Source organism: Neovison vison, chromosome 11 (assembly GCF_020171115.1).
Source record: "Neovison vison isolate M4711 chromosome 11, ASM_NN_V1, whole genome shotgun sequence".
NCBI lineage: Eukaryota > Metazoa > Chordata > Mammalia > Carnivora > Mustelidae > Neogale > Neogale vison.
In genome coordinates, this window is record NC_058101.1 from 18,377,005 (window position 1) to 18,390,012 (window position 13,008).

Below are 13,008 nucleotides of genomic sequence, written 5' to 3' on the forward strand. Positions count from 1 at the left end.
TAAACACGTGACAGTTTCAAAATGTTCAGGATTCTCTGCCCAGCACTCACATTACTCAGCGGTCAAAGTAAAGGGCTCAGATATATGATGCGAAAATTACATTTTAACGAGGTGTCATGTGTGTTTAAAGTTCTTATTCATCACTACATAGTCACAGCCTGTACTGGAGACACAAATGCACTTAATTAGCATATTATAAGGACAGAAGGTTCACCTTATCTGCATTGTTAAACTGTTATGTGTAGGCTTTTTGTTGTAGTTTCTAGGTTCTGTTATCTTCTGCATATAAGGAAGGATACATTTACATAATCTCAAACAGCTTTCAAGAAATATGGATTGTGTTCAGGAAGCAGAAGAACCGTGGTAAGAGACAGTAACTGCCTGTCTTCATTGTTTTGTTGTTCATCCTGATTGCCTGATGTGTTTCATTAAATTGCAACCCATAGATTTTTAGATCTGTTAGACATGTCAACTGTAAGAACTTTTTGGAAGTGGGCTTCTCTGACTATTCTTATCACCAACCTAAATCTACTTCCTCCTCCTTCAGTAGCAAATACTGGAAAACTTTATATATTTGACAAAGTTTAGATTGTTCTATAGTCAGTTGAGAAGCAAACTAGAAGAGTCCAAGAAAATACCTCACATGTCAGTGCCATTTATTAATGAATAACGGACTCAGCATATGGCAGTTTGAGACAAAGAACTAAAGGGTAAAAGTCAGTCCGTGACTAGTCATAGCTAAAGGAAGGTGAGGCAACTGATTGGCTAACACCAGATGTAGCAGATATAAGGTAGTTCTAGAATTACAATGCCAACCTGAGAATCACTCAAATAACATGGGGCATAGCCAAGTATTATTTGGAGGGTTTTAACATCTATCTTACAAGAGCTGGCTAATGGCAATGATGAAAATATAGTTCATGGGGCACAGAGGTGGCTCAGTTGGTTAAGCATCTGCCGTTGGCTCAGATTATTGTTCCAGAGTCCTGGGATCCAGCTCCACATTGGGCTCCCTGCTAAGTGGAGAACCTGCTTCTTCTCCTCCCTCTGCTGCTCCCCCTGCTGGTGCTCACCCTCTCTCCCACTCTCTCTGTCAAATAAATGAACAAAATCTTTAAAAAAAAATACAGTTCATATAATATTTTATAAGATAGGATAAAGGCTCAGTTAAAAATACATTTGAAAAAAGTTCTAGATCTGGTAGTTCTAGGTATGGTTTTCTGGTCGGAAAAAAGAGAAGAAGCGCTTTTCCATTTACTTTATACTAAGATACTAATGCTTGCAAGCATTTTGGATACAGGTGGCGCAAACTGAATCCACTGTTCTGCAGACAAAATGTGTTTTCAACAGAGTGCGATTATTATTCATTTCTGGATATGAAATACGTTCCGTTTTTTCAGACTTGAAGAAAATCCTAAAATTCATCAGCTGAAAAATTTAGGAATTTGTTCTGAATATAAAATTCATTGAACAGGGCTGCCTGGGTGGCTCAGTGGGTTGAGCCTCTGCCTTCGGCTCAGGTCATGATCTCAGGGTCCTAGGATAGAGTCCCGCATTGGGCTCTCTGCTAGGCAGGGAGCCTGCTTCCTCCTCCCATTCTCTCTCTCTCTCTCTCTCTGCCTGCCTCTCTGCCTACTTGTGATCTCTCTCTGTCAAATAAATAAGCAATCTTATAAAAAAATTAATTGAGCAGTTGCTCACTTTCTTCCCTATTATAAGACTACCGACTCCAATGTCTTCTAATTACTTCTGAAAGCAAGCTCATTAGGTGTTAATGTGCTTGGGCACTTCTCTCTAACACCTGCTAAACTTGCTTAAAGTTACCAAAGCTCTTTACAATCTGAGTGAAGAGAAGAAGCTGGATGTAGGCGTTGGGGGTGGGGAACAGCTGGCATGAATCCTAAAGCTTCTAGAGTAGGGAGTATGAGGTCCACCGTGATAGGGACGACCTGAGAGGCATACGTGTCATCTTCATAAAACAAATTTTAGGACTAATCCTCTTATTCTCATAACATTCTGAATATTGATATATATGATAATTCATTCTTTGATGTATTAAATCGTCCAACAAATCTTGAAGAACACCCACTATGTATTGGGCACTCCACAGGGACCTGTAAGCAAAAATGACTGAAACAATATCAACAAGATTATTTCTATGTGAATCAAAATCTCATTTAGCTCTGGAGCAAAAGCTTTTCATAAATTGGAAATTCTTTGCATTTGGTATGTTCTTTACCACATGAGATAGAACTATATTATTAAAAACTGTTTTTGCACAATTTGCAAACATAAATTATTATGTGACTAGCAATACTGCATAAATACAGATTCATTTTCCATTACTTTCATGCTGGAAAACTACAGAAAACGCTGGCAAACTTCCATTTAATGTAATGCAAAATATATGATGACAGTTCTGAAAATGTTTTTAGACAAAAATGAGAACAAATTTTAAGCTTTTTAAAACTTGGCCCAGAAGCGCAGGCCCATTAAAGCACTTTTCAAGGAGAAACTTCACTTAAAATTAACAATGAACATTTGGAAAACAAGTTTAAAAAATCATATTAATATTAATTGATTTATACGGCTATTGTTGAAAACAACCTGTCTCACAGACTGTACCATTCCCAGGATGATTTCCTTTGAAAAAGAACATAAACCAATGTCTTGTAGCTGAGCCAGCCCAACAAAGGCAGGGCAATTAGCAGTTTGAAGATGGGTGTTGGGAAAAGTACGGAACTGAAGTTAAATGATTTCTGAAACTACTTTTGGGAGACACTGTTTTCCTTGTTATTCTTAAACTTCACCATTTCAAAAAGTTAAACTGGGCTCTTGTTAAGAAGAGAAAATACGTCTGATTTCACGGTTGAAGAACAGACACAACTTTTTAGAGCACAAATCTACGGTAATCTTATCATGAGAACTACAGATTAGATTTGCATCTAGAGAGGGCCTGGCATATGGGGAGACTGAGATCACTTCCAGCAAATGAACGAATGTAGAGGCACAGCCTCCGTTAACACTTGCCGTGACCAATGCCATAGGAGGGAACATGAATCTGGAGTTGGGATGCCCTTCAACAGCTGTGGGGTATTTGAGTCATACAAACTATGGTGTCTTAGATTCCTCATTTAGAAACTGTGGATGAGAACAACTTTTGCAGGGTTGGTGTGTGGCTATTTGGTTAAATTTGCTATCCCTTCCACAGATATCATCTCATTAAAATTTAACAAAATTTTCGGAGATCAGGGTTATTTTTTTTCATTTTGTAGTCGAGAAAACCAAGACCAAGCAATGGAGGCAGGATTCAAACCCAAGCCCTATGGACTCCCAAACTCCCATTCAGAGTAGCATGTTACCTGTGTGTACGCTTCCCCAAAGGACTTTTACGTGTGCAAGAGAAACATATTTGCCCCCTAACTTCCAGCTCCCAGATCCTTTAATGGGTCGAAAAGTGATATTCAGTACAAGTATGACACAGATACCCCTTTGCATAAGAACTTCAGAAGTGTGAGTTTTTATTGATTAGAACTCAGTTAAAATCAGAGCAAAAAAGCTTGCTTCCAACAGATGGCAAGAGCAAATACACTTTAGATCTACAGACTCAGAATTAGCCTTTTTGACCCTAACATATTTATAGTAAGTTGTTTCTGTACATAAACACATGAGAAGATCCATAATAAGAATTCACTAAAGGCAATTTCTTTGAAAAATGTCAACCTAATTTACTAAAGGAAAACATACAGCTGAAGCTGTTTGCGAGGAATAAGATGAACAGCCTCTATTAATGCTAATTGGAATTCTCATATCCACACGTACAATGCAGAAAATTTACTTCTACACTACTCTTCCTGCCTCAAAACTGCAGTAAGTCCACACCAAAATGCTGGCTTTTAAATCTGAGCATTAATGCATGGAAATTGATCATTTTTCTTATGATTCTATTTACAAATTTACAAATTACAGATGGAATCTTAACTCTTTACAAAACAGACAAGGTCTTCATTGTTATTTAAAGGAGGAAAACCTGAATCTCCGGGCAAAGTTAGGAATTTGTTTCAAAAGCTGAACTTTCTCATTTCTCAGTGTTTGCTGCTTTAATAACATCCTTTCAACACACAAGAATGCTAGTACATTTGGGCAAGATGGTTTAATATTTTAACTCCCATAAATAAACAAACACATAAAATTAAATGAGTGGTGTACTTTTCCTTATGTCCACAATGGTCGGTCATATAAATATATTCACATACATAAGTTTACTAATATCTACTGGAAATATCTTTGTATCAAGTCTCTAAATACTTGGGACCATGGTATCGTCTTGTTCATTCAGGATAATTCAAAAAACTAAACTCAGAATTTGCATCAGTTTATCAAGTCAAGCCCTAGAATGCTAATTAACCTTAACCTATTTATCATTAGAGATAAAAATAATGTATAATATTTTCAATAAATAAAACTTGAAACATGTTACTCTTTCTTCTTCACCGATTAACAACAAAAGATGAGTTGTTACCTGCAGGCAATTAGAAATTATGTCCTATTGTAATTTAAAAGTCAAAAGAGGTGTGGGGGGTTGGGAGGGCCTGGTGGTGGGTATTAAGGAGGGCACGTATTGCATGGAGCACTGGGTGTGGTCCACAAACAATGAATCTTGGAACACTGAAAAAATAAAACTAAATTAAAAAAAAAAACAAGTCAGAAGAGGCTAAGAATACACATAAACAGAGTTTTCATAGAAAAAATACAAATTTTAGTTTAGGAATATCACAGTTATGAAAAAAAAAAAAAATGTCTTCCCAGAATACTCCAGATGGTTAATTCTTGCTTAGGTTTTCAACTGAAGGGTGTATCAAATTGAAAGAGCTTACCTGTACAGTGGTGAGTCAGGTACTGTACTTGAGCTAGGAGAGTTTTTGAGGATTTAGTAAGGAGAAGTAGCTCTTGCTGCTGTTGCATACTTGGGCCTAATATTAGCTCTGCTGGCCTTGGAAAGAATTGCTGACACTCTGACTAAGGTCTCTTGGAGATTAGAGAAAATGCCAACTAATTTCTCATTCTATCAGAGAAAGAAGTGGAAAGCTATTCCCTCATTCATTCAACAAAAAGTTACTTAGCCTTTATTTTATATATGCCATATATTATACCGGTGTCCATATGGAACTTAGAATCTAGTTGTGTAAGAAGACGTGTATAATGAACTAAGTTAGGAATCAGAACAGCACGGTAGTACATGTAGGGTAAGAGCATGGCAGAAAACAAGTTATATTAACATAAGAGTACTGAGAGACACACAGTGTAATCTCTGAATTGCTATATTAGTATCAAAATTCAAACACCTGTATCTTAGTTTTCCATTACACTTTATCATGAAGAACAGCATGATTGCTAGTTAAAATAATCGAACCTCTAAACTTAGAGAATTCTATTCAGTTATGTAAACAAATATTTAAAATAATAAAGCAATTTATGACATCTCTAAATAACATTAAAAGGAAATGGTATGTCCTACAGAGGAAAAAGACAATTTTAAAGAATTGCCGGGGGGGGGGGCACCTGGATGGCTCAGTGGGTTAAGAGTCTGCCTTCAGCTCAGGCCATGATTCCAGGTTGCTAGGAATCAAGCCCCACGTCAGGCTGGGGAGTCTGCTTCTCCCTCTGCTCTTTCTCCCCAACTTGTGCTCTCTCTCTCTCTCAAATAAATAGATAAAATATTTTTTAAAAAAGAATTAGAATTAAAGATCATCTCTGGTTTACTTAAAGCACTGTTTTGCATTTTTTTTCTTATAAAATTGAGGTCTTTTGTTGTTGTTGTTTATTGGTTATAAACATTTTTCTGTATGTATCAATTAGGTATACTCATATATTCACTCAAACCGACAAGGTTCCCAATAGGGGTAATCATATGTGGCACTCTCTGCAAAGTGAACATATTGTCCTGAAGTATTATATCAAGGCAGCCCTTGACATTTTTCCAAGTGGAGAGCACTTCTGAGGGTATGTCACAATTAATTAGACAGGATGGCATTCTATTTTAGTAAAGGTTTTGTGTACTTCACTACACAAAGAACTAACCAGCTGATAATAAAAATACCCTTCAGAGAAGGGCTTAAGATTGGAGACTAGCTGTACAAGGGAGAAAAAGTTTCTTACACTTTTTCTGTTCTTAATAGCTTAACGTGCTTAACGACAACATTTTGTGGATGAAAAGATAATGATCAGTTTTCAGCTACACAGGCCAGAAGGAAGACAACAAAGGAAGTCTAATCATATAATTAAAAAACTTATCAAAAACAAACCGCAAACATCTCCCCCTCCAGTATCATCAAAAAGCCAAACTTACCTGATCTACCATCCAGAGGTCCAAAATCCAAGGAATATTTCACGACGTGATAGTTATTCCATACGTAAAGAAGGTTGTCCCTGGGGTTGTAATCCACAGCTGCTATGTACTGATATGAATTGGGAAAGGGGACATCCACCAAACTATCCTTGCTTTGGTCGGTGTTGTAAATGTAGTCAATCTTATTCCCTGTGGCCTCATTGTCATCATCCTCGTAGACTGATTTGACCACATACAGAATCCCGCAAATCATAAATGCGTTGGAAGCAGATCTTTTATCATACGCAGTATCCCACGTCCCTTCAATCCGTAGGGTATAAGGGTTCAATTGACTAATGACAATTTTACCATTATTTTGTTCTGTTGCATAGATCACCCAGAGCCCATTTTCATCCACGGCCAGGTCTATGTCAGATTTGCCTCCCCATCGGTAAGGGGAGGTATCATGGTAATTAGCATTTGCTATGATCGCCTCTCCGCTCTTGATCCTAGTCCGCAAATCAAACTTGACTATGTTCCTGGTGCGCTCTTTGTTGAAAAACAGAGCTCCGTCATACACGACAAACCCTGTGCCATCCACCCTGTGAGGGAGCTTGTAGGTTGTGGTAGGTCTTCCGGCGATGAAGTCGTCCTTGGAGGAGTACTCGGTGAGGGTGTCGGTTCTGTAGGGCGTCCAGGGCATATAATAAATCTTGTCCGATGCCTGCAGAGGGTCTTTGCACCATGCCCCAGATTGGTGGTCGGATTCAAACAAGTGTTCACTCTGGTATACCCCTTTCAGTAGTCCAGGACAAAGAAAAACTGTTGAAAGGGAAAGAATTAAAATAATAAGCATATTAATTTTAATATATTGTTAGAGATTTTTCTTTTTCATCAAATGGAATGTAACTCTAACAAGATATACCCACCACCGCTTAATTCTTTCGTTGCGTTCTTCTGAGTACACATATTAATTCTGACATTTGCTCAAAATCATTTTGATTTCATTTGCTGAAAAATGTGGCCTCTCTAGGAGTACTTGTGTTTTCCTTTGATTTTTACCTTTGTAAACATGTGATACTTTATTTTTGGATATATATATATATATATATATATATATACACAGGTGTGATGTATGTCTATGTATTCTATAGACATAAAATAAAAACAAATGTTTTTATGTAATATTTTATGTATCTTATTTGAAATTAAATATATATATGTATATTGTTTTCACTCTGATGTTAACCCCTCAATAACTTATCATTAATAGAAATCCAATACTAATTAAGTATAATAATAAAAGAAAAGAAGAGCCCTATACTACAGGCCACTGAATCTTCTAGCAAAAAAAACAAAACAAAACCAAAAAACCTCTTAAAGCTATTATAAAGCTATTATAGCACACACAGAGCATGCAACCCACACAATTAAAAATGGGTGATGGATGGATACTGGGAGGAAAAAGAGAAAGGAAGAAAAAGAAAGGAAAGAAGGAATAAGGAAAGAAGAAAGGTGAAAGGTTACAGAGAAAAGAACCCAAGAACTAGATTTTAATCAGTTAAAAATGTCCTGTTAAATACAGTAGTATTGGAACTTAAAAACATGTACCTTTTACTGTTACATGAGAAGAACATTAAAAAACAAGATTACTTGCTACAATATTTTGCTGCTCATACTTCAGATTGAAAATGGGCAGGAATTATCCGATTCACTGCATTTTTAGTATGATTCAGTAGCACACTGTGTGAATAGGGGTAAGCAACCCTGGCCGGCTTATAATGCAGGGGCTATAAAGCAATGTTTCCCAGAGAACGGTCCTTGAAGCACCTGTTTCAAGTGGTATAACTAGATGTTACGCAGAAAGAAAACAGGGATCCTCAGCCGTGTTTAAGAAATAGTATATTAAATAGAATTGTGGCAGAGATTCTAATAGCTTTGCTATATCAGTGAATCTCCCAGGCAGGAGTGAGGAAGATGAGCAAATTTCACAATCTAATTTAATCATGGGACCTTTCCTACAGAGCCTGTTTAAAGTGTAGTGTTCTGTTGAACCTGCTATGGGAAACACTGCTCTAGTATTTTTGCCAAGCAAATGTGCTGAAAAATAATCATGCAGTCCAATGTTATATTTGAAATGATTAGAAGGGTACCGGGTGGAGAAATTAAGAAATCATAAGGAATTCGGATGTTGAACCATATTTTAATGATTAAAATATTATTCTCTTAATATTAGTCATTAGCTCTTTAACAGCAACTATAAGCCTAGATCCAATGGAAAATGAGCTAAGATAAAACTCAGCTAGGATGTGCAGGTTATTAAAAAGGAGAGTGCATTATTAAAATGTCCGAAGTTTTACTTTTGTAGAAATGAAAAGTTCAAGGGCCAAGCTGACCACCAAAATCTTCCATAGCAAGGATAGAGGGCTTTCATCAATTTGTACTCAATAATAAAATTGATGATTAGAAGAATTTCTAATATGATGCCTATAATTATAAAGAATGGAGAGGCATTGTTGTCAAAATTGCATATAAACTTCAAGTTGGTTAATAATGAGCCCATCATTACTAAAGTAATTTATTAGAAGGTATTTCAGAAAACTGTCTCCCCTTTTACCCCAACAGTTAAAAATTAATAAAATGGGGAGACCACACCAGAGCTATGGAAAATTAACTAGTATAGAAATAAAAACAAATTTAAAGCAGTCATATCCACCACCATTTACTGGATTTTCTAACTACTTATTTAGAAGTAAAGAGGAAGAAAATGCATGGTTGAAAATTTTACATGATTAAACTGTTTTAGGATAAAAGGATCAAACCAGCACTGGTCATCACAACAGATTAAAGTGAAGTTGAGCAGCAGAAGTAGTAAATAAATTTTCATAGAATAGATAAGAATTAATACAAAATTATTTTAACTAAATGTTAAACTGTTAAATAACTTAGCCTATAAATAGTATATAATTTATGAAAGGTATTTAATTACCTTTTTGTTCCACTTCTATTGGAGAGAGAGAAGTACAGAGAGAAAGGAGAAAAGAGAATAGATTAATGGTACGGTATTGGCCAAGCACTTTTTATTCACCTCTTCCAAACTGAAAGTAAATCATTTATTTCACTCATACTTGGTTTTTGAACATAGGTTTTTTTCTTAAACATTCCCCTAGTAAAATTATTTTTTTCAAAAAGCAATCATGTTATAAACTTAAAAACACAGTACAGACTTAGAAAACATAAGGCAAAAGTTATTCAAGCTAAGATTGAAAAAAACATACAATTTCAAATTATAGGCATAGGACATACAATATTCATAATAAGAACACCAATATTTCCCTTCGAAAGTTAGGAAGGTAATTATACACATAAAGCTTTCAAATAGCTTGACTAGTCTCATTTATAAAATATTATAGTTTATAACACTATTTAACATAATAGTCTTGATTTTTACCCATCTCAAGGATTCAGAAGAAATTACTCTGAACTCATTTCCTAAGCCTAAGATTTTCCATGTCAGTCTTAACGAGAAATAAACCTCATGAGGCTACAAATTAAGAGGAAATGCTCTCATCCTAAGTAAATGGATTCAGAATCTTTATAGAAGAAACTTCTCTCCCTCCCACTTTCCAATATTTGATATTGTGGAAAAATATCTTTCTGAAAAATCCATTATCAGAAGGTTGATATAAATCATGAGTCACCTATTCTGGCCTTTTCTGAAAATCTTAACGGAGTCAACATACCTTTGTAAGAATAAACTGAAACCCTCAGCCATGTTATGGCCATGCATGTCTCAAATTAGATTCCATTTTTATTTTAAGGTACTGATCAATATAAGTCAGGAAAAATTCTGGGAAATTGTAACATATCCATGTATCTCACCAAGCAGCATCTTGTTTCTCTTACAAGCATTTGTCTCAGCAGAGACAATTTGCCTAAATCATAATAAAGAACGGGGACCAACAAAAAACAAGGGAAAGAGCTGGGGGGAAATGGGTTCAAAATACAAACTTAAAAATTACAGATTGCAGTTGATATAAATCTAAAAAAAATCAATGGAATAGATGAACTGAAATATTACTGCACAATAAATAAAATTCTAGGGAAGTTTCAAAATAAGGGAGAAATACTGTTTTGGTAATTATATTTGGGTGAGATTTTTTTGTGCTTTGATCTAAGCTCTTGTGTCCTCTGTCGTCAAAATCACACTCATTTCTCTCCACTGACTTTTTGAAAGCCCAGTATTACATGTGTTCGAAGATCGATCAAACTAGCCTACATCAGATGTTACACTTGGGGCGCCGGGGGAGCTCAGTCACTTGAGCCTCGGACTCTGGATTTCAGCTTGGGTCCTGATCCCAGCATCCTGAGGCCCATGTCCTCAGGCTCCATGCTCAGTGGGAAGTCTGTTTGAGATTCTCTCGCTCTCCCACTGCCCCTCCCTCTCGCTCAATCTCTCTCTCTAAAATAAATAAATCTGAAAAAAAAAATAAGTTATGCTCAAGAAGTTGCAAATGGGGTATTTTTTAAAAGATGTCTCATCTCATTAATATACAAATCTTATTTTAATAGTATTTCTAGGATTCTTAACAACTGTTTATACTATGGTAATTGATCATCTTTTTCAGTCTTTATCGAGCGACTGCCGTATTCACTGGATTATACGCCTCATTACAGGTCAGTTAAATGCTTTCCTTAGGAGGTGCACTTCCTTTTGTGACTAGAATACTCTTGGTCTGAATACTCACAGTCTGAGTTCAGACTGACAACTAAAGGAAGCAGAAGAAACCACCTTAAGAAATTATTTAATCGGGGCATCTGGGTGGCTCAGTGGGTTAAAGCCTCTGCCTTCAGCTCAGGTCATGATCCCAGGGTCCTGGGATTGAGCCCCGCATCGGGCTCTCTGCTCAGCAGGGAGCCTGCCTCCTCTCCCCATCCCCCCACCCCCGCCTGCCTCTCTGCCTACTTGAGATCTGTCTGTCAAATAAATTAAATACTTAACCAATGGTCTCAAAAGTTTGGACTCCAGACACCTTACAGTGAAAGTGGAGATTGAGAGTGGGAAGTCATAGGGAAGCTGACATTTTTCAGCAACTAGACTTATAAAAATATAGATAGAACAATTTTTTTCCTTGAAATACTTCTAAATATATTTCCTTTTCAGAATTGTATGCAGAGGATTTGTACTCTTTTTTTTTTTTTTTAAGATGATTTATTTATTTGTTTGACAGCGAGAGAGAGAGAGAGAAAGCACAAGCAGGAGAAGTGGCAGGAAGAGGGAGAGGGAGAAGCAGACTTTCTGCTGACTGGGGACCCTGAACCAGGGCTCGATCCCAGGGCCCTGGGATCATGACATGAGCTGAAGGCAGATGCTTAACTGAACTACCCAGGCGCCCCTTATTCTGAAGCATAAAGTGTATACACACACCACTTAAGTTTTATTTCACATAATACTCACTGTCTTATTCTTTTTTTTTTTTAAGATTTTATTTATTTATTTGACACAGAGAGATCACAGGTAGACAGGCTGGCAGAGAGAGAGAGAAGCAGGCTTCCTGCTGAGCAGAGGAGTCTGATGCTGGGCTGAATCCCGGACCCTGGGATCATAACCTGAGCCGAAGGCAGAGGCTTAACCCACTGAGCCACCCAGGCGCCACTCATTGTCTTATTCTAAAGTACAGTTATCCTAACTTCTTGGGGACTCATATTTCTTCAACAAACACTTAATGAGGAAGAAGGGATATGTGATACAAACATTGATGATGATATTTATTATTCTGTAAATACCATCTTACTAATTAATTGATATTGTTTTTTCAAAGAACTTTTCCATCCGTTTTCTCAATCATCATTAGGTAATATTTTACTTTTAATTCTCTGGTCTTGGTCTAATTTGAGATAAACTGGCATCAGTCATAGCATAAGTAAAGCTTGTTTCTCTTACTTGCGGGTTATTCACAATTAAGATTTATTAGGCAGTTTCACTATGGAGAAAATTATTATGTTCTTGCCTATGTCATGACTGGCTGTAGCTCATTTATCATTTATTTGCTATTTTCAAGACTCAAGTAAAACAATCCTATAATTTAAGTGGAAACAAGCACACACAAATCATATTCCCGTAACAAAAACTGGCAAGGCAAACATAATTTGTCACTGAAAAGCTTAGTAATATTTAGGATTAGCCAGTCACTGTCATCATCTAATTCTGATTCTAGAAGCTTCTTTCCCCTGGGGGAAAAAAAAATACTCACATAAACAAATTGTATGGATACAAGTTAACACCATTGCCACTAAATGCTTCATAACCTCATAGTGCCTGGCACATAATAAATACTCAGTGAACAGCTACTGAATTAATACATAATCCAAATCGAGGTGATTACTATTTTAAGCATGTAGCAAAAAGAAAAGATGGTGAAGGGAATCTGGATTTGCTCTACACAGTCATACATACATGATATTATCTGTACAATGTCTTTGTATATTTTAATGAATGTGGTGGAAAGTACAATTTATAAGCAGTATGTATCTCCACCCTATTAAGTGTAAAACTGGAGGGAAAAAAAGGAAAATAAGAAAAACTAAGGATAGTCTTGAGGATTATATTGGCAAGAAAAAAAGCGTTGCTATAAAACAGTCTGCAATGATCTAAAAACACAGACCAAAAATACTCCCTT

The 13,008-nt window shown here is 36.4% G+C and overlaps 1 protein-coding gene across 14 annotated transcripts in view; it reads right to left on the reverse strand.

Moving 5' to 3' along the window:
- Positions 1-13,008, reverse strand: part of ADGRL3 (adhesion G protein-coupled receptor L3) — a 793,594-nt gene that overhangs the window by 260,010 nt on the left and 520,576 nt on the right. For 11 of the 14 annotated variants that reach the window (XM_044268179.1, XM_044268169.1, XM_044268166.1 and 8 more), the window contains 2 exons: positions 9,318-9,332; positions 6,350-7,150 (listed from right to left, as the gene is read on the reverse strand). In XM_044268179.1, the coding sequence (XP_044124114.1) occupies positions 6,350-7,150; positions 9,318-9,332 (816 nt within the window). The remainder of the gene's footprint in view (positions 1-6,349; positions 7,151-9,317; positions 9,333-13,008) is intronic. The other 3 variants (XM_044268168.1, XM_044268165.1, XM_044268175.1) reach the window with 1 other exon arrangement.